The sequence below is a fragment of the Brassica oleracea genome, chromosome C3, assembly GCF_000695525.1.
Source record: "Brassica oleracea var. oleracea cultivar TO1000 chromosome C3, BOL, whole genome shotgun sequence".
Classification (NCBI taxonomy): Eukaryota; Viridiplantae; Streptophyta; class Magnoliopsida; order Brassicales; family Brassicaceae; genus Brassica; species Brassica oleracea.
The window spans coordinates 4153329-4175891 of record NC_027750.1 but is presented as its reverse complement, the minus strand read 5'-3'; the positions used below and the strand labels follow the sequence as shown (position 1 = coordinate 4175891).

The 22563-nt window shown below is 37.9% G+C and overlaps 4 protein-coding genes, 1 non-coding gene and 1 pseudogene across 7 annotated transcripts; all 6 read left to right on the top strand.

Annotated features, from left to right (window-relative positions):
- The first annotated feature begins 3511 nt into the window (after window positions 1-3511).
- LOC106328862 (phytoene synthase, chloroplastic-like) lies at window positions 3512-6276 on the top strand. 3 transcript variants are annotated; one of them, XM_013767393.1, is made up of 7 exons: window positions 3512-3698; window positions 3848-4412; window positions 4510-4560; window positions 5008-5180; window positions 5262-5497; window positions 5594-5786; window positions 5896-6276. In XM_013767393.1, exons 2-7 carry the CDS (start codon window positions 3956-3958, stop codon window positions 6049-6051), a joined length of 1266 nt encoding a protein of 421 aa, XP_013622847.1. In that variant the 5' UTR covers window positions 3512-3698; window positions 3848-3955; the 3' UTR covers window positions 6052-6276. The 3 variants fall into 3 exon arrangements, with proteins under 3 accessions (XP_013622847.1, XP_013622848.1, XP_013622846.1); XM_013767394.1 differs by having other exon boundaries at window positions 3578-3742; XM_013767392.1 differs by lacking the exon at window positions 3512-3698 and having other exon boundaries at window positions 3740-4412.
- A 242-nt stretch (window positions 6277-6518) lies between these two features.
- Window positions 6519-6590, top strand: TRNAE-UUC. Its single transcript has one exon. It is a non-coding gene; the product is annotated as a tRNA-Glu (tRNA).
- Window positions 6591-7029: 439 nt separating this feature from the next.
- On the top strand, window positions 7030-14011 carry LOC106336516 (clumping factor A-like). The gene is made up of 5 exons (XM_013775361.1): window positions 7030-7193; window positions 7749-8172; window positions 12500-12538; window positions 12630-12779; window positions 12861-14011. Exons 1-5 carry the CDS (start codon window positions 7080-7082, stop codon window positions 13886-13888), a joined length of 1755 nt encoding a protein of 584 aa, XP_013630815.1. The 5' UTR covers window positions 7030-7079; the 3' UTR covers window positions 13889-14011.
- A 446-nt stretch (window positions 14012-14457) lies between these two features.
- On the top strand, window positions 14458-16004 carry LOC106329699 (annotated as a pseudogene).
- A 2292-nt stretch (window positions 16005-18296) lies between these two features.
- LOC106333845 lies at window positions 18297-19944 on the top strand. The gene is made up of 4 exons (XM_013772237.1): window positions 18297-18624; window positions 18707-18810; window positions 19498-19534; window positions 19631-19944. Exons 1-4 carry the CDS (start codon window positions 18307-18309, stop codon window positions 19826-19828), a joined length of 657 nt encoding a protein of 218 aa, XP_013627691.1. The 5' UTR covers window positions 18297-18306; the 3' UTR covers window positions 19829-19944.
- A 1177-nt stretch (window positions 19945-21121) lies between these two features.
- On the top strand, window positions 21122-21950 carry LOC106329698. Its single transcript, XM_013768364.1, has 3 exons — window positions 21122-21463; window positions 21525-21659; window positions 21753-21950. The coding sequence occupies exons 1-3, from the start codon at window positions 21122-21124 to the stop codon at window positions 21948-21950; spliced, it is 675 nt and encodes a 224-aa protein (XP_013623818.1).
- Window positions 21951-22563: the final 613 nt, after the last annotated feature.

Sequence of the window (22563 nt, the reverse complement as noted above, 5' to 3'; positions counted from 1 at the left end):
TTTTGGCGGGAAAACGCGTTTTTGGGGTTTTGTCGGGAAAACACGTTTTTGGCGGGAAAACACATTTTTGCGTTTTTGGAGGAAAACACATTTTTGCGATTTTGGCGGGAAAACACGTTTTGCGGTTTTGGCGGGAAAACACGTTTTGCGGTTTTGGCGGGAAAACACGTTTTGCGGTTTTGGCGGGAAAACACGTTTTGCGGTTTTGGCGGGAAAACACGTTTTGCGGTTTTGGCGGGAAAACACGTTTTGCGGTTTTGGCGGGAAAACACGTTTTGCGGTTTTGGCGGGAAAACACGTTTTGCGGTTTTGGCGGGAAAACACGTTTTGCGGTTTTGGCGGGAAAACACGTTTTGCGGTTTTGGCGGGAAAACACGTTTTGCGGTTTTGGCGGGAAAACACGTTTTGCGGTTTTGGCGGGAAAACACGTTTTGCGGTTTTGGCGGGAAAACACGTTTTGCGGTTTTGGCGGGAAAACACGTTTTGCGGTTTTGGCGGGAAAACACGTTTTGCGGTTTTGGCGGGGAAATACAAATTTTTGGTTTTGGCAAGAAAACACGTTTTTTGGTTTTGGCGGGAAAACACATTTTTTTTGGTTTTGGCGGGAAAACACGGTTTTTGCAATTTTGGCGGAAAACACGGTTTGCGACTTTGGCGGGAAAACGTGTTTTTTTTGTGTTTTGACGGAAAAATGTATTTTGGGGTGTTGGCGTGAAAACATTTTTTGTGATTTTGGCATGAAAACATGTTTTCGGTTTTTGCGGAAAAACACGTTTTTGCAATTTTGACGGGAAAACATTTTTTGCAATTTTAGCGGGAAAATGCGTTTTGGGGTTTTGGCGTAAGTAGTTTTTAGCACGGAAAAAAGTGTTTTTATAGTTTTGTCAGTTTTCGTTTGTGACAAAAATGATATTATGTTTAGGTTTGTAATTTGTGAATTACATTAGGGGTATAATAGACATTATACCATTTTGAATGAACCATCTCCATTCAAATGATCCAAATTGGTTCAGCTGAATGAACTTTAAAATTAAGCCTAAATTTCCAAAAGTCATCCGGATGATCCATCTGAATGAGTTGCACTTTTAGTGTCTAAACAAACAAAACTCTCATCTTCATCGAGATGGTCCATCCAGATGGAGAAACAAACAGGCCCGAACTTTCTAGGATGTATGATCTCTTCTCCCAGGCGGATTTAGTGGGTCATATCAACGATGCACTCAGCTCCTACATTTGTAAAACTGGAGAGAAGATTTTAAAGGAAGAAGCCTCGTCACTGGCTGAGTTCAAGGCTCGCGTTGATAAGATATGTTTTAGATACTTTCACGATGATCCTTTGTTGGAGAAGACTGTACAAACGTGTTTTGAAGGTCTTGGAATGTCTTTCGTTCCCACCGAGGAGATGTTAGAATTAGGAAGCTCAGGGCCTTTTCCGACAAGTCATTGGTGTTTTTAACAAGGCTAGGGTGTCTTTATTATGTCTCACTTCCTACTAGTCGCATTAAGTTACGTCGGTTGGTACAAATGATCTAATGCTAGGTGTGGGTTGAGTTGAAATGTAGGTTTAGCGATATATCAAAACAATCTTGCGAAGAATGGTAGGAATGGTACGAACCAAATCGAATAATGTATTGTATGTGAGCTATTCGTTGACTCAAACAAAGACTCTGGTCATTATATATAATTTACAAAGAACAATCAAATCTACTTACGCCAATTTAAATTCAATATTAATAGTTTTAGCTTATACCTATCGTTAAACCAAAAAAGGTTTCTCATCAACGTATTGCAAGAGCATATTTTACACAAGATACGGACGGACCAAACCAAAAATAAGAAAGGGACAAATGATATTAAGAAAAGGACAAACCTTCTGAACGAAAGAGGTAACTCAGTCTACGCAAGGAGACATCGAGCAAGTTGCCAACGAGGGTAGAGAGAGAGGGTGGGACCCAGATACAGACTAAAATGAAATCTAACTTTTAGGAGCATCCACAGCCTAGGGTTCATATGAATCTTTAACTGCAGCATTAAAATAAAAAATTAATAAAAGAGTATGATACTGGGAAGGAGCAGTCCGTAGAAAAAGGCTTAACGGATCGAATCCATAGGAACGTGGCAGCTTCGTATTAGACCGGTCTAAAAAAGTCCTTAACTATTACAAAAAAAAAAAAAAATACTACTCCTAAGAATTCCATTCACCATTGGAGATGCTCTAACACATGCTACCAATGAAATAGTGACACGTTGAAAAGCATCGTTCCCCACTTTACCGGTTCGGTGCTTCTCCGCATTTGATAAGCTTATCGCTCGCTCTCCCATTGGCTTTCGGACGACGTGGCATCTCCGTGATCTCTCTTACCCAAAGGGGACCCAACCCAAACCCGAGGGTCTTTTATACTAACAAATTCTCTTATTATAGATGTTCTTCGAAATTTGTATATTTTTAATTTGTTTAACTAATATCGCTTGTCTACGTAATGTAATGTCTCAATTTTTATGTGTGCGTCACTTTCGATTCATAAATATCCGGTACAGAACCACGTTAAATTTGTACTTCTAGAAAAATATACTATACCTTGAATGGTAAATTGGTAGTCTATTGAAATAGTGAAATCAACTTTACTATGCATTCTCAATTATTAGCATTGATCTGAAAGCTGAAGCTGGTGTCGTTAGGTTTTGTAACACGCCATTTTTTCACCATGATTATGCTTAAACCAAAACACTCTTTTGTGTTATGGAATGAACTTTGTTTCATCATTATGTATTTACATATATGTTGGCGATCATTATCAAATGTCTACACCAGCTAGATCTTTTTTTTTTTTTTGCTAAGAACCAGCTAGATCTTTATTAGACGAGTATATGGTTGCATCGAATATATTCCCCGCACAAACTCAATACTAGAAAAAAAACTATACAGATAAACAAATATTTTTTTGCTAAAAATACAGATAAACAATTTTTACCAAAAAGTTGTTAAACAATGCGAAAGGAATAACCTTTATTATATTGGCAATGCATTTATATTCTTTAATTGAGAAATTAGCGGTTATAAATGACATTATGTTTTTTCATAAATAATCATTTTCCCTCAAAATATTTGTATGTAGTATAGTGAAATACTTTTAAAGGTTAAACCACATAATCTCAAATGTTGGCTTAAACCAAAGTAATAAATTTAATTGTTTATAAATAGCTTAAATATTAATGATAGATCCTCTAGTATAGAATCAGAACCTGGCACTGAATTGGTGAATCAACCAATAGTAACCAAAGTTTTAATTAAATAACTAGGCCAAAAGGAGAAAAGGTGTTAAAATGTAAGTTTTGTTTTTTTTTTTTAAATTGGGATCTTTTTGTTATATGAAACCAGAAATGCTCGATAACACAAGTCACCCCGAAGACTTGGCCAGTCAAAAAATATACAAACACACACACACACACACGCGAAAGTAAATAAAAACAAGAGAAGATGAAAAAGAAAGAAGATAATTTGAGTGGGTGAGAATGTTTGTGATAAGAGGAAGAGTCTTCTTTTTTTCTACTTGTGTTGCAAAGTAAACTTGTGACATCAATGGGTCAAACTCAAACCTTTTTCTCGTCTTTTGTTTAATTAAATGTTTGAAAATCTAGTTGTCCTTCCTCCTCCTTCTCCGTCTCACTCTCACGTCTCTGGTCCTAGAGAGAGAAAGGTAGGATCTTGTTTCCATCATTCGTTTTCTCTGGTTTGGTTAAGGTTGCTCTCTTATGCTATTTCACTTTTCTGCCTTTTTCTATATAGAGAATCAGAGACCTCGATTTCTCATCAACTCTTCTTACTCTTCTTTTAATCCATTTGCAGGAAGGCCTTACTCTTTACCACTTTGATCCAAAATCAAAATCTGGGTTTCACTCAAAGTTTGGTTTTTGATTCTTCTTAGTGAGGAAACAGAGTAAACAGAACTTGAGTATGTCTTCTGTAGCAGTGTTATGGGTTGCTGCTTCTTCTCCAAATCCAGACCCAATGAACACTTGTGGGTTGGTACGGGCTTTAGAATCTTCTAGAGTGCTCTCTCGTTGTCAGAATCAGAGAGTGAACAATGGTAGGAGGAACCAAACAACACAAACTACTTGGAGTTCTTCTTCTTCTGTAATGAGCTTTAGAAGAAGAAGAAGCAGTGTTGTCTCTTCAAGCTTAGTAGCACATCCTGCAGGAGAGATAGACCTCTCATCTGAAGAGAAGGTTTACAATGTTGTGTTGAGACAAGCAGCTTTGGTGAACAAACAGCTTAGGTCTACTTCTCCTGTTCTTGACGATGTGAAGAAACCACAGGATATTATTCGTCCTGGGAGTTTGAGCTTGTTGGCTGAAGCTTATGATCGATGCGGCGAAGTTTGTGCTGAATATGCCAAAACGTTTTATCTTGGTTAGTATCGTTTTTTTTGTTACTCTTCTTTGGCTTTGGCGTAATAGAGTATTTTATTCGTTTGTTTTCTGAGTTTTTCTTATGTTTTTTGTTGTAGGAACTTTGCTTATGACACCCGAGAGGAGAAAGGCGATTTGGGCTATCTATGGTGAGTTTATTACTACTCGTGATTAGTATTTTTAGCTAAATTTCTTAGCAAGAAGTTCTAATAAGAAGCAGAATTAGTTTCCTTGAAATCTCACGCTCATGTATACATATGACTTTTCTAGTTGTTTTGTGTGTTAGCTTGTGTATAGGACAAGTCCACGAAGGACAGAGCATCCAAATTTGTACCCCTCTCAAGATTAAGTCCCAAGATAATGAATTAATTTAGTTACTAATATGGGTTTTCAATGGGCTTTTGGGCCCCAATTATCTTGATCAGCATGAGATGACTCATGCTGAACAATGTTAGTTCATGACCCTTTGAGATACTAAGTTCATGACCCTTTGAGATACTAACATTTAAAGCATCTGAGGGATTCTAAACTGCTACATACTAAAATGTTGTTTTTCTTTTATGGTTGTCATGATTTTACTCTCATTCTTTGTGCAGTTTGGTGCAGAAGAACTGATGAACTGGTAGATGGGCCTAATGCATCACATATAACTCCCATGGCGTTAGATAGATGGGAAGCAAGGTTAGAAGATCTTTTCCATGGCCGTGCTTTCGATATGCTTGACGCTGCTCTAGCTGATACAGTTACTAGATACCCTGTAGATATTCAGGTAAGCCTCTCTCTTTCTCTCTGCCTCGTTCAATATATTTTGATAAATCTCATTTTTAAAATGTTTTATTTGTTTTTGCAGCCATTTAGAGACATGATTGAAGGAATGAGAATGGATTTGAGGAAGTCTAGATACAACAACTTTGATGAGCTCTACCTTTACTGCTACTATGTCGCCGGAACCGTCGGTTTGATGAGCGTTCCGGTTATGGGAATCAATCCCAAGTCCAAGGCAACGACCGAGAGTGTTTACAACGCTGCCTTGGCCCTCGGTATAGCCAATCAGCTTACCAACATACTCAGGGACGTTGGTGAAGAGTGAGTATCGAGATTTGGTTTATTGACTTTTACATATCGGTTTCTTATTTCAATTAAACCGGATCTCATTCTTGAACTGGTTTTGTTCTCTCTCAGTGCAAGAAGAGGAAGAGTTTATCTACCACAAGATGAGTTAGCTCAGGCTGGTCTCTCAGATGAAGACATATTCGCTGGAAAAGTCACTGATAAATGGAGAAACTTCATGAGACTGCAGCTTAAGAGAGCAAGAATGTTCTTCGACGAAGCTGAGAAAGGTGTCACCGAGCTTGACGCTGCTAGCAGATGGCCAGTAAGTGCATCTCTCTACCGTTTAAACTTTTGGTTTGAAGCTTTTTTCGTTTTTACCCCATAACTTTGTTTTTGATCGATTTAACCCCCAAGATTGGTTTTCCTTTCAGGTATGGGCATCGCTGCTATTGTATAGGAGAATATTGGACGAGATTGAAGCGAATGATTACAACAACTTTACCAAGAGAGCTTATGTTGGGAAAGTTAAGAAAATTGCAGCTCTTCCATTAGCTTATGCTAAATCAGTAGTAAAGGTTTCAAGTTAAGAGGAATAAACTAAGAGGGCTTTTGTGATTAAAGGCAAAGCTTAGGGTTGAATTTATTATGTTAATTAATATATACATATAAAACGGAAAGAAATTCTTATGGTGTTCACTTATATATCTCCATGTAAAAAGTAAAAAAATATATTTTATTTCTCTTGGCTCTTGGCTACCAAAGAGATATGGATATTATGGATGGAGAGCTAGTTTTGTGATAAAAAGTAGTTATGAAAACATACAACAACAGAAATAAATATGAAAACAATATTTATGAATTTTTATGAAATGTACAAACTCAGACAAACAGAAAATATGAAGCTTATCTGGTTCGGATCGTCATATCTTCTAGCTTATCTGCACATCTGATCAGGAGGGCTCTTGTGGTAGAGAGAAGAGAATAATTAAAATCACCAGGTCGTTGAAGCATAACGTATAAATGAAATAAGTTTGTAACAATGTAGATATCAAAATCCGATGTCGTCCAGCGGTTAGGATATCTGGCTTTCACCCAGGAGACCCGGGTTCGATTACCGGCATCGGAGCTTTTTAAGATATTATAAAGTATCTGAAAAGTTTATGGCTGAAGAAACTAATCAATTTACTTTTGTATGGGCTTTACAGTTTATGGCCTAAAAATATACTTCATTTTATACCCAAGACTATAATCTTTTTTTTCAAAACTTATAAAATGATGATATTCTTTTTTTTTACTAAAATTCTCTTTTCAGAATATATCTTCCCATTTCTGGCCGAGACGGTACATTACAAGTGATGACAAGGCGGAGAATGTAAAACAAGAGGATGACTAAAATAATAATAAAATATGAAAATCCAGAAAATTCAAAATTCAAAACCTCCGCTCCAACGGCCAATACCAATATTAGGTCTTACATTGGCGCCTCTAGGGAAAAGAAGTAAAGAGATATATAAATAGGCCACACATACAAACCTTCCGATTCCCATAGGCAAAATAATAAAACATCTTGTTTTCACTAATCACTACCTCTCCCAACACCACACTCGAAGCGAAGATGGATTTCCACAGCCTTCTCAGAAGAGATCTTCAATTTCTCTGCAAGATCAACAAAATCCCAGCTAACATGACCAACCTCGCCATGGCCGATGCTCTTAAATCTCTTGAGACTGTAAGTTTCCTTCCCTCTCACACTCGCATCTATTCGATTTCGTCAATACTATATCAGCTTCAATCTAATAAGAATCAAAGAATCGCTCTGAGCTGGTTGAGATCGTGCGATAGATTCTTAGTTTAGATCACTGATTTTCTCTGATTCTGATTGAAGATCTTAGGTGATTTAGTTCAATAATGATGATGATTGGGTATTATTCTCATGCATTGGTTAATCTGATCATCAAAAATGTTTTGTTAAATCTGTTGCTGTAGATCTTGGTCATTGCTTGGGTTTTGTTAACGCATATAGATCATGTGCTTCTAACGATTGAAAATCACGTGTTTTAGCTCACTATTGATGATGCTTGGTCTTTATTCTAATGCAATGGTGAATCTGATCTTCCATAACTGTTTGTTTAATCGCATTCAAATCTGTGATCTTGGTCTTTGTTTTATAGTGTCGTTTAAAGCACATAATTTCTGTATTTTTGTTTTTGTTTTAACTCATAGATTTGGAATCTTGCTTGTGCTCATTAATGCTTAGTTTCTTTTTTTTCTTTGGGTTTATTAGGTTGAAGGTCTTGATGAATACATGAAACAGTCCGGCTCCAATGTTCTTCAGTCTCCAACCAGTGTAGCTAAGCTTCCGCCAAGTACTGCAACGAGAGTAACCCGAAGGAAGACCACCGCTGTAAAACCTGAGCCTCAGTCATCTCGTTTGACGACGATCAAGTCTCTTGATGGAGACTTGGACCAAGAAAACATGATCAAGAATGTCATTTTTGATGTGGCTAAGACTCCTGTAGTGAGAAGCACAAGGAAGGCTTCGGCAGCAGCTTCTTGTGGCAGCAAAGCTCAGGAGAGTAAGAAGGTTGAGTTGGTCCAGTCGGCGTACAGCACAAGGAGATCAACAAGGCTGTTGGAGAAATGTATGGCTGACTTGAGTTTGAAGACTAAAGAAACCTTGGATAAAAAACCTGAGAGAATTGAAGAAACTGTTGGGAAAATTATCCAATATCGATGAGATGAAGATGGTATTAGACAACTAGAAAATTTAAGAAGAAGACTCTTAATATATAGGAAAGAGTTTACTACAAAGATTTTGTTTTTGGAAACTCTCTCTTACAAATATTTTCTCTCTTTGTTTTCCTTGATTCTTGGATGATTACAAATGGTGCTAAGCACCCCTATTTATACAAGTGAAGGAGCACACTCCAACAAGTTCTAGATTTCTCTAAATTATTATTTATTTCAAAATATCTAACTCCATAACTTTCTCTCTTCTTCTACACAATTCTTCTTCTATACTTCTCCACTTTTCTCTAGATGTTTCTTCTTCTTGGACTAAGGCTTGATTATGATTTGATTAGTTTTGGGCTTAAGGAGGGAAATCCAACAAATCTCCCCCTTCCCGATTTAGCCCGAAACAGTCGCCATGCCTGTGCCTTTGCAGCAATCTTCAAACTTCTTGATCGGTAATACTTTGGTCATAAAGTCTGACCAATTTTCGTCGGTGTGTACCTTTGTGAGATGTATGAGCTTCTCTTCCAGAACTTCTCGGATCCAGTGATGTCGGATATCAATGTGCTTTGAGCGAGAGTGAAACGTTGGATTCTTTGCTAAGTGAATAGCACTTTGGTTGTCACATAGCATGTTGTACTTGTCTTGCTTTACTCTCAACTCAAGCAAGAAGTTCTTCATCCATAGCATCTCCTTGCATGCTTCCGTTGCTGCGATGTACTCCGCTTCCGTTGTGGATAAGGCAACACACTTTTGTAATTTCGATTGCCAGGAAACAGCTCCCCCTGCAAAGGTAGTCACAAATCCTGATGTTGATTTCCTTGAATCTTTATCACCAGCCCAATCTGCATCGGTGTAACCGTTCAGCTCCAATTTTCCATTGCCAAAACATAGACACTTCTTCGTTGTGCCTCGTAGATAGCGTAGGATCCACTTAACTGCTTTCCAATGCTCCTTTCCTGGATTCGCTAGAAAGCGACTCACAACTCCTACTGCATAGGCAATGTCCGGTCTGGTGCACACCATAGCATACATGAGACTGCCCACTGCTGATGCATATGGGGTAGTCTTCATTTCTTCTTTCTCTTTCTCACTTGTTGGACTTTGCTCCGAACATAACTTGAAATGTCCACCAAGTGGAGTGTTCACTGGCTTTGCCTTATTCATGTTGAATCTCTCCAACACCCTTTCAACATATCGTTCTTGGGATAACCACAAAAGCTTCTTTGGTCTATCCCGAGTGATTTTCATTCCAAGAATCTGTCTCGCTTGCCCCAAATCTTTCATTGCAAAGGACTCTCCTAGGTCATTCTTCAATGCGGCTATTTTGTTGCGATCTTGGCCCACAATCAACATATCGTCAACATAGAGTAATAATATGAGAAAGTCGCCGCTTTCGTACCTCTTTATAAAAACGCAATGATCGTTCTTGGTTTTCTTGAAGTTGTGATCCACCATGAAGGAGTCAAACTTCTTATACCATTGTCTTGGGGCTTGCTTGAGACCGTAAAGACTCTTCTTTAATCGGCACACCAAGTCTTCTTTTCCTGGAACCTTGAATCCTTCAGGTTGCTCCATATAGATCTCCTCCTCGAGTTCACCATGTAGAAAGGCCGTCTTGACATCGAGTTGTTCAATCTCCAAGTCTAGAACTGCTGCTAGACCAAGAACCACTCGGATAGAGGACATCTTCACCACTGGAGAGAATATTTCTTCAAAATCTATGCCTTTCTTTTGGTTGAATCCTTTCACAACCAATCGAGCTTTGTATCTTGGATTTGAGCTTCTATCTTCATACTTCAACCTATACACCCACTTGTTCTTCAAGGCTCTCTTTCCTTTTGGTAGCTTCATCAGCTCATAAGTGTGATTATCATGCAAGGATTGCATTTCATCTTGCATAGCTTCAACCCACTTATCTTTATGGGTGTCTCCTATGGCCTCCTCATAGCTTTGAGGCTCCCCCTCATCTGTAAGATTAACGTACTCATCTCGATAATATCTTACAGATGGTCTTGTCTCTCTTCCAGACCTTCTTGGCTCATGTTCTTCCTCTGGCTCCACTTGAACTTCTTCTTCACCTTCATCACCATTCGGATCCATGATTGGATCCCCTTCGCCATCATCTCCAATCACTTGTTCATGATCTTGAGGCTTATGAGAATCTTCATTCCTTACAACCCTTAGCTTTGGTTTCTTTGATTTGTTGATGTCTTCGATTGTTTGATCTTCGAAGAAAACAACATCTCTGCTCCGGATAACTTTTCTGTTAACCGGATCCCAAAGCCGATAGCCGAATTCGTCTTTTGGTGATCCAAGATAAATGCACTCTTTAGTCTTAGAGTCTAGCTTGGCTCGTTCATCCTTAGGTATATGGACAAACGTTCTGCAACCGAACACCTTCAAATGGTTGTAAGAGACCTTCTTACCCGACCAAACTTCCTCCGGGACATCGCCTTCCAAAGGAACTGATGGTGTAAGATTTATGACGTCCACTGCAGTCTTTATGGCTTCTCCCCAAAATGGTTTGGGTAGTTTAGCGTGAGAGAGCATGCACCGAACTCTTTCTGTGATCGTTCGATTCATTCTTTCAGCTAGCCCGTTCAGTTGTGGCGTCTTTGGTGGTGTCTTCTCCATCCTGATTCCATGAGCTTTGCAAAACGCTTCAAAGGGACCTCGGTACTCTCCACCATTGTCAGATCGAACACACTTGAGTTTTTGACCCGTACTTCGCTCTGCTTGGGCTACAAACTCCTTGAAAGCATCAAGAACTTGATCTTTTGACTTCAAAAGGTATACCCATACCTTCCTTGAATGGTCATCAATAAAGGTGACGAAATATGATGCCCCTCCATTGGATTTCTCGGACATGGAGCATACGTCAGTATGCACAAGATCAAGAATATGCTTTCTTCTCATAGGCGTAGATGATCTTCGGAAAGCGACCCTATGTTGTTTTCCGGCTAAGCAATCATGACATGGTGAGAGAGAAATACCTTTCATATCAGGAAGAAGTTTCTTGCTAGAAAGTATACTTAAACCTTTCTCACTCATATGCCCGAGTCTTCGGTGCCATATATCGATGTCATCACTTGCAACGTTTACTTCTTCCTTGCAAAGCTTGGCTTGAGTCACGTATAATGAGCCTTCTTTTCTTCCTCGAGCCATGATCAAACTTCCTTTGGTTAACTTCCATTTGCCACCACCAAAATGACTGTCCAAGCCGACATCATCGAGCTTTCCGGTTGATATGAGATTGAGTCGCATGTCGGGAACATGTCTCACATCCTTGAGAACTATCTTACATCCAGTGTTTGATGTAAGAATAACATCCCCCTTTCCAATGATCTTGCTTCTTCCTTGATTTCCCATTTGAACATTACCAAAGTCACCACTTTGATAGGTTGTGAAGAAGCTTCCATGAGGGGTGACGTGAAAAGAAGCACCAGAATCAACGATCCATGAGCTATCATCAGAGCTAAGATTACATTCTCCAACGAGATATAATTCTTCGCTCTGGTCTTCCACAATGGTGGTAGTCTTGTCTTCATGTTTCTTTGTAGGATTGAACCGGTCTGGTTTGATATTACCGGCTTGTTTGTCTTTCTTGAAAAACCGACATTCCGACTTCATGTGACCCTGTTTGCCACAGTAATAGCAAGTAACTCTCGGACGTGACTTAGATCTTCCTCGAGATTGGTCTCGTCCTCTGCTTCGAGGAGCTCTTCTGGGAATCATCTGGATGTTATATTGTGTGTGCAAGTCATTCCAACAAGAGACGACGTTCGTCTACAACGGTTTCGACCAAGGAGACCGTATTCACCTTCAGGGTGGTGCAAGAATCCTTCCAAAAAAAGATGTCCTGCAACTGACGAATGCCACAACAACACAAATAGGTCGTGCTTTCTTTAAGCAGCCTATTGAGTTCAATCCATCTGAACCAATCTCCTTCTCGACGCATTTTGTTTGCGCACTGGTCCGTGTAACTGAAGTGAGTAGCCATGGCATGGCGTTTTTTGTGTCTCATTCCACTGATTTCGTAGGCGCCGAACCATCTCGATACTTCGGGCTTTTCAACGCAAATGAATCTGCTTCGACATTGGCTGTTGAGCTTGATATATCTAAAGCTCTAGATGTGCTCGACATCAATGATAATCATGTCGGGATTGATGTGAACAGAGCAGTGTCTGTGCAATCTGCTAACGCTTCTTATTACTCAGACAAAGAAGGTCGGAAGATAGACATGAAACTCGTGAGTGGGCAACCTATTCAGGTTTGGGTGGATTACGAAGGAACAACACTCAGAACAAGAAGTGTCTGCACAGGAGAAGAATCCAGCTGGTTAGTTAGATACATGCCTTTTTTTCCTCGTGCAATGCTTCTGATCTATTATGAATTGGTTGGTCTAAGACACGTTTTGTGGTAATATCAGGTTCAGAGGAGAGAACTGAGGATGCTGAGATTATCTTAGGAAGAGATTTAAGTGCTTCCATGGAAAAAGAATGGGAGGTGTTGAAGAACGATGATGATACTCCTCCTGTCTTGGAACATGCCAACACTGAGACAACTGATGACAATAAAGGTAATGCAACAAATTAATAGCACTAACCAATTTTCTTGTTTACGTTTCTAAATCCAAATGTCTTTCTTTTTTTTCTTGCAGAGTCCAAGAACCTTGAAACTTTCGAGAGTTTAGTACAAGTCGATCATCAAGTGACAGAACAGGCTGTGGAGGAGAAAGATTCCGAGCCTGAGAAGACCAACACTTTCCATGAAGAAACAATGGTGGACCAAACCGACGGTGATTCAGAAGCTGAGTCGGAAGGAGATGATTCTGGTGTTGACTCAGACGGCACTATCTCCGAAGCTGATTCAGACCAAGCCGATCACCAAGAGATAGAAGTGGTGACTCAGGAGAATGATTCCGAGGCTGAGAAAATCATCACTCTTGATGAAGATACAATGGTGAAAACTGATGGTGATTCAGAAAGTGAGCAGGAAGGAGACGATTCTGGCATTGACTCGAATGGCACAATCTCTGAAGCTGATTCAAACCAACTCGACCACCAAGAGACAGAACAGGCGACTCAGGAGAATGATTCTGAGACTGAGAAAATCAACGCTTTTGATGAAGACACAATGGTGGAACAAACTGGTGGTGATTCAGACATTGAGTCGGAAGGAGATGATGATTCTGGTGCTGCGTCGGATGGCACTATCTCTGAAGCTGATTCATACCAAGCCATACAGGGAACTGATATTGCTGACGGAAAGGTGATTCTACCTGAGTCAGAAGGTTCTATTACGGCTCCAACTTCTCCTCTTGTGCTTGAAGAGGCTCCAGTAGAAACAGCTCCATTATCTCCATTTGTGGCAGAAGAATCAGTCTCAGCTCAGTTTCCAAGACCAAACAAATCAGCATCAAAGAACTCGGCTATGAAACTGGTCGATGTGGATAATACGAGCAAGGAGAACAGCATGGAGATGATGATGATGATGAATGTTGTTAATGGAGAGAGCAAAGGTGAGGAGGCTGCAAAGAAGAATGAGAAGGTGGACATTGATGAAGAGAACTTGAAAGATGTTAGCATGAGGAAACTTGTGAAGATGGTGAAGGAACTCTCTATAAAGAGTAGTAACAACAGAACTGCTTTGCAGATGTTGCCTGGTAATAATCAGATTGCTGAGTAGTGTGGTGACCCCAAAACTGCGTTTTTATTTTATGTTGTTGCCTCTCAGACAGAAAAAAAAAACTGAAAAACATGTGTTTGGTATGAATAAAATCTCAAATTCAGTAACGGTTAAGATTATTAACAGATTGGTCTCAATAATTTGCAATACACTCTGTATAATGAAATCATGTTTAAGAAATACATCTACACTGGAGCAATTTTACAATATTTTTTAGATTTTACTTCAATTGCATACAATGTACAGGCAGCAGCTCACAGGTACTACAGTTACAGAATAGATCTTCCCTAATTTAATGGGCCACAAACAAAAAGAGAATAGTCGAGAGATTTGATCTTTTCTAGATGGGCCGAAGCCCCCAATTAATCTTCTTTTCTTGTTTGTCAAGAAACTAGACAATGAATTTTTAATACGCAGTAATAAAACGTAATGTTATTTACTATCAGGTAAGTCAACATTCAAAAAAAGCCTGTAAAGAAATTTCGGGCTTACTACTAGGACTCACACTTATCAAATTTATCAAATTGTCGTAAGAGATAATTTATAGGGTTGTTCGATTCTTTGCGACTATGAAAAGCGACGATGAGACGGCGAAACCAGCTTCGACGGAGGAGGAAACGAGCGTCGAAGATGAAGACGGCACAAGCATGGAAAACGAAAGCGATACCGATAGCGGACGCGCATGGAGTGTCGACACAGAAGAAGACGAAGGAGTCGTGAAACCTCCTAGAATTAATTATTTAAACATGCAAGATCCGGAACCGGAGTGGGATGTGGACAGCTTCGATGGTTACGAATGCTACGACTCTGATGACCGTAAAAGCTTCTCCGACGACGAGGAGTACGAAGAGTTCCGCCAATTTAAGATCCCGGCCTGGAAGAATAAGGTAAACGTAATTAACCCCTCTTTGTTATATCCAGTGTTTTTAAAACCGGACCGACTAGCGAACCGAAATTTTTTTGGATCATGGGTCATTGTGGTTCGACCGGGTCTAAACTGGGTTTGATCGAGATTACTTAGATTAAACTAAATTTAATGATATTTTATAAATAATATGCATATTTTTTCAAAAAATAAATCATATCAAATAAAATGTTTAAATAGCCATATTGTGTAGAAAAACTTAAAAATAACAATTAAAATCTAAAATCAATACGAAAAGTACATTTAAACTTTATCCGCAGATCTTATCACTCTACATTTTCATCACCTTTTAAAAAAAAGTATATACACATTAGGTAAAAGTTATATTTTGACTTACAAATTTCAAAAACGAAAATGTTTCAATGATTTAAAGTCTTCAAAACAAGTGATCATGAAATATATTTTTTTTAAAGTGAGAAGTAGACAAAAACAATATCTTGATGTGAATATTAAACTTTGTGAATCTTATAATTTATGAGTTGTACAGAAGACAAAAGAAAAAGACGAGGGACGAAAAAGGAAGAAAAATGAATTGTTTCATTAACAAAATTTTAGCTTATATACAAACCGGGGTTTGGCCGGTTCATTGGGTCCCGGTTCCCGGATTTTTGACGGTTCGATAAGGATTTTTAACTGGTTCGATTTTAGTTGGGTTTTAGCCTTAACCCAACCCGGATTATTTTCGGTTTATGGTTCAACCCGGTCCGACCGCCGGTTCGATCCGGGTTTAAAAACACTGGTTATATCCATTGAATTACATCAAAAAATATTTAATATTTGATTCTTTAGGGGTTTTTTGAAGAAGATCCATTCAGGTCTATCTTCCCCCTGCGTGATCTGGAAGAACCTTGGACAACCATGACTTCGAGGGAATATTTGCGGATATTGCTTCCTTGTGTGTTAAGAAACTCAATGAAGAGAAGGTGACATCAATTCAAATATAAACTTTTTTATTTTGTTTTAATTTGATATGATACTTTACATATAGGATGTGTGTGTGTTTTTACTAAATAGGGTACGACTGTGGAATGTGTAAGCATCGTGAGAGGCAATCTAAAAGTAGGAGGTGGCACCTTTATTGCTCGAGAGTATCCCAATGGTCCTCTCGTGGAGTATCAAGCCAAGGCCATGGATTTTGGAGGAAAACCTCCCTTTCCCATTCTTTGCAGACCAGCTTCTACCATATCCTAAGCTAAGACTTGCATAGGTATATTTATTATGCTTAGTCATTTATTCTTAGTGTAACTAGCTACTTGGTATTTTGTTTGGAATTACTTATGAGCTTTGTCAATTTTTGTGATGGAGTGGATGTAAACATAAAGCGATTTTCTTAATTATGGGAATATTGTTCGGATGATTGTCTTTCTGAATTTCAAACCTTCAATCTAATCGTTGCAGAATGGGTAAGTAAGTTGAGTCCGAGGTGTTTTATGTTTTGTCTTAATGTTAGCTATGTCTTTGGGATTACAACTTATGGCCCTACTTTCTAAGTGGTCGATATAAATATGGAGTTCAATCATGGACACGGTTGCTATTTGCTAATGTTTATCTGTATTTTGGATAATTATGGGGGAGGGTACCTCGACTTGACGCTCGTGCATTCATGAGAGATGATTACTGTCAGTAAAGCGATCATAATAAACGGTATGATTGGTAACTTTGTGGAATGGCATGCAAATTTAAAATATTTTGCCAATAAACTACTAAAATTACAGAATAAGGAAATAGACATAAAATAGAGGTGATAAACATACAATTTTTTATTAAATAGAAAATGTGTTTTAGTAGATTATTTTCAAATAATTTGATAATATCATTTCAAGCTATTAAATAAATAACAATAAAAATTTAATGCTAAATACTTATGTTATAAATAAAATTATACTATAATTTATTTATAATATTATAAGATGTCAAATTATTATTACAAACAAGCTAAATATTTATTACAAGAAATTTTAAATTATTTTCACATTTTGTATTAATTAATTATTAATATGTTTTACTATAATAAATTAGATACTATATAAATATTTTAATTAATCTAATATATATTCTACCATTTCGTAAAATTATCCTACAGTTTTGATTTCACAGATTTTTTTTAAATTTGTAGTTAAATTATTTTTTCCGCGATTAATCTATATTTACCAATCGGAACCAAAACTTATGTTTGTATAACTCATGTAATGTTATGTTGTTGATTAGTAAGGGCATTCTCTTGTGTATTTGGAAGGTCTTTAGATGATGCAATTTTTCATGGCAGGCTATAAAATGAAAACTCTCATAACAGCATGATCCAAAATTTTGTTAATGAAACAATTAATTTTCTTCTTTTTTAAGTAAAAATAAGATTTATTAAAGATCAATAAAGTATCGTCTCTACAACTCATAAATTATAAGATTCATAAAGTTTAATATTCACGTCAAGATATTATTTTTGTCTAGTTCTCACTTTGTTTAAATTGTATTTCATGTTTGTGAAATTTGTATTTCAAAATATATCTTTTACCTAATGTGTATATAATTTTCTTTTAAAAGGTGATGAAGATTTAGAGTGTGATAAGATCTGCGAATAAAATTTAAATGTGTTTTTCATATTGATTTTAGATTTTAATTGTTATTTTTAAGTTTTTCTACACATTATGGCTATTTAAACATTTTATTTTATATGGTCTATTTTTTATGCATATTATTTATAAAATATCATTAAATTTATTTTAATCTAAGTAAACCGATCGAACCCGGTTCATACCCGGTTAAACTACAATGACCCATGACCCAAAAAATTTCAGGTTCGCTAGCCGGTCCGGTTTTAAAAACACTGCTAAAAGGATCATGCTCTTATGAGAGCTTTCATTAACAAAATTTTGGTTTATATACGAACCGGGGTTTGGCCAGTTCATTGGGTCGTCGGTTTTCGGGTTTTTGACGGTTCGATAGGTGTTTTTTTTTTTTTTTTAACCAGGCGGGGTTCGGGCCTTCGGCCCTAATCCTTTCCTAGGCCTGGAGCCAGTCTGTGTATGTACCATTACGGCTCTGGACACTCCTCCCCGCCCGAGACTCGAACTCGTGACCTCTCAAATCGGAGTCTGAGGTGTTACCAGTTGAGCTACCTCGTCCGGGTCAAGATCGATAGGTGTTTTTAACTGGTTGATTTTAGTTGATTTTAGTATTAACCCAACCCGGATTATTTTTGGTTCTTGGTTCAACCCGGTCCGATCGCCGGTTCGGTCCGAGTTTAAAAACACTGCCTTTTAGAGATCAATGTCACTGAGACTGGAGAGTTATTGTACTGATTAGCTTGGTAGGTTTGTGAGGTCTTTGTACACGCAACGTAATAATATGTACACTCACGTAAGTAAGTTAACATGTAAAAAATAAAGCCTGTAAAGACATTTCGGGCCTTTTACTAGGACTCACACTTATATTCTATATCAAATCAAATTGTTGCTAGAGATATTTTTAGGGTTTGTTTAATTCTGCAGCGACGATGAAAAGCGACGATGAGACGGCGAAACTAGCTTCGACGGAGGAGGAAACGAGAGTCGAAGATGAAGACGACACAATCATGGAAGAGGAAAGCGATAGCGATAACGAAGGCTTATGGAGTGTCGACGAAGAAGAAGATGACGTCGAGAGATCTCCGACAATTAACTATTCAAACATGATAGAACCGGAACCGGAGTGGGATAAGGACAGTTACGATGGTTACGAATGCGTATTCGATCCTGACGGCCGTGAAGGCTTCCCCAACGACGAGGCGTACGAAGACTTCCGCGAGTATAAGATCCAGGCCTGGAAGAATAGGGTAACGTTACGACCCCTCTTTGTTATCCCACACAACGAATGACTCTAATTTTTTTTATTATTTTCGTATTTGATTTTCTAAGGGGTTTTTAGAAGATCCATTCAGATCCGTCTACCCCATTTTAGATCTGGAAGATCTTTGGTCAGACAGGGTAAACGCGACTAGGAGGCAATATTTGACAAATATTGCTTCCCTAGGGGTGGGCGTTCGGGTATCCATTCGGGTTCGGTTCGGGTTTATTCGGGTTTCGGGTTTTCGGGGTTAAAGATTTTAGCTCTATTCGGGTATTTCTAAATTTTGGTTCGGGTTCGGTTCGGATCTTTGCGGGTTCGGTTCGGGTTCGGATAACCCATTTAAATGATTTTTAAAATTTTAAAATTCAATATATAGTTTCAATTTCTCAAAATCTGTAAATAAAATACTATATAACATATAAACTTGAATAACATATGTCAGAGTACCTAAACTTAACATATAAATTGGTTTGTTTGAATATTTTGATAGACAATCAGTAGACATTTCAACTATTTTTGGTGTTTTGAGTATATTTTATACTATTTTAGAAATTTACTTTTGAATATTTGTATATATTTTCAAGTATTTTAGACAACTTAAAAGTATCTTATATATTTTGAATGTTTTTAATATACATTGAATCTAAAAATAATTAATATATTTAGATATATAAATCTATTTCGGATACATTCGGGTACCCGAAATACTTCGGTTCGGGTCGGGTTCGGTTTCGGTTCTCTGGATACCAAAATTTTGAACCCGTTCGGATATTTAATCAATTTCGGTTCGGATTCGGTACTACTTTTTCGGATCGGGTTCGGTTCGGTTCTTCGGATTCTGATTTTTTGCCCAGCCCTATGCTTCCCTATGTGTTAAGAAACTCAATGAGGAGAAGGTGTGCACTGATCTGAACAAATATGAACCTTTTTTTCTTCTGTAATTTGATATGATACTTACAGATAGGATGCGTGTGTGTGTTTTAATAACTTAGGGTTCGTCTGTGGAAGTTGTAAGCATTGCGAGAAGCAATCTAAAACCAGGAGGTGGGTATAAGCTGTACATCACCTTTATGGCTCGAGAGTATCCGGATGGTCCGCTAGTGGAGTATCAAGCCAAGGCAATGGATTTTGCAGGAGGCAGAAAACCTCCCTTTCCCATTCTCTGCAGACCAGCCTCTAGCATATCCTAATCTATGACTTGCGTAAGGTTTCTTTATTATTCAGTGTAACTACTTAGTAGCTCTGATAATTTTGTTTGGAATTACTTATGAGCTTTTGTCAATTTTTGTGGAGGAATGGATGTAAACAAAAAGTGATTTTCTTAGTTATGGGAATATTATTATTTTTATGTAGTTTTTTGGATGATTGTCTTTCTGAATTTCAAATATTCACTCTTAATCATTGCAAAATTGGTCTGTTGTTTTGCTGGTCTCCGCATAACACAAAGATCGAAGCTGAGTCCGAGGTAGGTTTCTTTTTTGTATTAATGTTAGCTATGTCTTTGGGTACCTATACTTGACACTCAAGCCCTGAGGGGGAGATGCTTATTGTCAGATAACACGGTCGTGTTTATTTAACTCATACGACGTTAGGTTGCTGATTAATAAGTTTCTGTTTATTGGACTAATAAACTTGTGGCATTCTCTTGTGTATTTGGAAGGTTTTTAGATATACAAGTTTTCATCAGGAGACTATACAATGAAAGCTCTCATAGCAGCATGATCCAAAATCCAAGTAGTCTAACCGAGTCCTTAGTATTATTATCACCAATTCACTATGAGAGGATAATTATTTCCCTTAACAAAAGTATTTCCGAGTGCTGATTTTTCGTGCTAAGTGTTTTAATTCATTCAAAGAGAAGAGACATTTTAAAGATCAAGGTCACTGAGAATGGATATTTATTGTACTGATTGATTAGCTTGGCAGGTTTGTGAGGTGTTTGTACACACAAACATGAAGTGATCTTATTTCTTTACGGTAAAATGAGGAGAAAAGGGCATGCAATACATATCGATTGGTTGAACATACTGACCTGTAATGAACCGAACAGGCTAATTAAGATGAATATAATTCTAAACTACGACTGAAAAGTCAACACTCATTGAACGGCTCTGATTAAATCCTCTGTAGCGTCGTCGCCGCTTTGCCGAGCATAGCTTTGATGATTTTTTTTTTTGAGGAATTAAAATAAAATTATTACTAAACTTTTACCTTTACAATACTTATTGTACTTTGTATATATATTTTTTTATAAAAATTACCTTTCATTAAAAACATAGTATTTTTTAAAAAAATTAACTTTCAACCAAAAAATAAATATTCTGCGTCATGTCGTCCAAATATCTTCCTAGTCACGTGTGAAAATGGGAAGTGAGATATAATAGGGCACATCGGTAAACACATTCAACTAATACCATTTAAATTTCATCCGCTCGGTCCCCAATTGTTTGCTGAGGGATATTTATAGGGTTTGCTTGATGAAGATGTCAAGCGACGATGTGACGCCGAACCGATGTTCGACGGAGGAGGAATCCGACTCTTCTGTCTCGAAAAAGTTGAAAGTCGAAGATGAAGACGACAGAAACATGGAAGACGAAAGCGATACCGACAGCGGACAAGCATTGAGTGTCGAGACAGAAGAGGATGAAGGAGTCGTGAGACCTCCTAGAATAAATTTTTTAAACATGCAAGACCCGGAACCGGAGTGGGATAAGGACAGCTTCGATGGTTACGAATGCTACGACCCTGAGGACCGTAAAAGCTTCTCCAACGACGAGGAGTACGAAGAGTTCCGCCAATTTAAGATCCCGGCCTGGAAGAATAAGGTAACGTAGCCCATTATTTATCCATTGAGTTATTCTCTAAATTACGTATTTGATTTTTTAGGGTTTTTATGAAGAAGATCCATTCAGGTACATCTTTCCTCTTACTGATCTGGAACAACGTTTTAGAAACATGACAACAAGGGAATATTTGGCGGATATTGCTTCCTTGTGTGTTAAGAAACTCAACGAGGAGAAGGTTAGTACTCATCAATTCAAATATATATTTTTATTTTGTTTTAATTTGATGAGAATCTCACAGATAGGATGAACGTGTGTGTAACTTACTTAGGGTCCCTCTGTGGAATTTGTAAGTATAGTGAGAGGCAATCTAAAAGCAGGAGGTGGGTGGAAGCTTTACATCACCTTTACGGCTCGAGAGTATCTGGATGGTCCTCTCGTGGAGTATCAAGCCAAGGCCATGGATTTTGCAGGAGGCGAAACACCTCCCTTCCCCATTATCTGCAGACCAGCTCCTTCCATGTCCTAATGACTTGCATAGGTTTGTCTTCATGTCAGCTATGTCTTTGGCGCTTGTATACGGTATAAATATGTAGTTTTTTTTTGTCAAACAAACGATTATATTAAATCTAAAAGGGTTTTGAGTTATTACATTTGGAGCTATGCTCAACTGTAACAAGATAAAAACTGAAGGGATATTTATACTCGACATTCTTGCATTGAGGGGAGATGTTTACTGTTAGATAACATGATCATGATAAATCTGATGTTTATATAACTCGCATAACGTTAGGTTGTTGATTAATAAGTTTCTGTTTAATTGGACTAACGAATTTTGGGGCATTCTCTAGTGTATTTGGAAGGTCTTCACATGATGCAATTTTTTTCATCATCTGAATATACAATGAAAACTCTCATCGCAGCATGATCCAAAATCCCAGTAGTCTAATTGAGTCTATGATATATAATCACAAATTCACCATGAGAGGATGATTCTTTCCCTAACAAAATTAATTTCAAGATTGTGATTTTCGTAATGACTACTTTCCTACCTGCAATGACCAAATATTTTAAAGATCAAGGACGGTTATTGAGACTCGAAAGTTATTTTACTGATTAGCTTGGCGGGGTCGGTCAGGCAC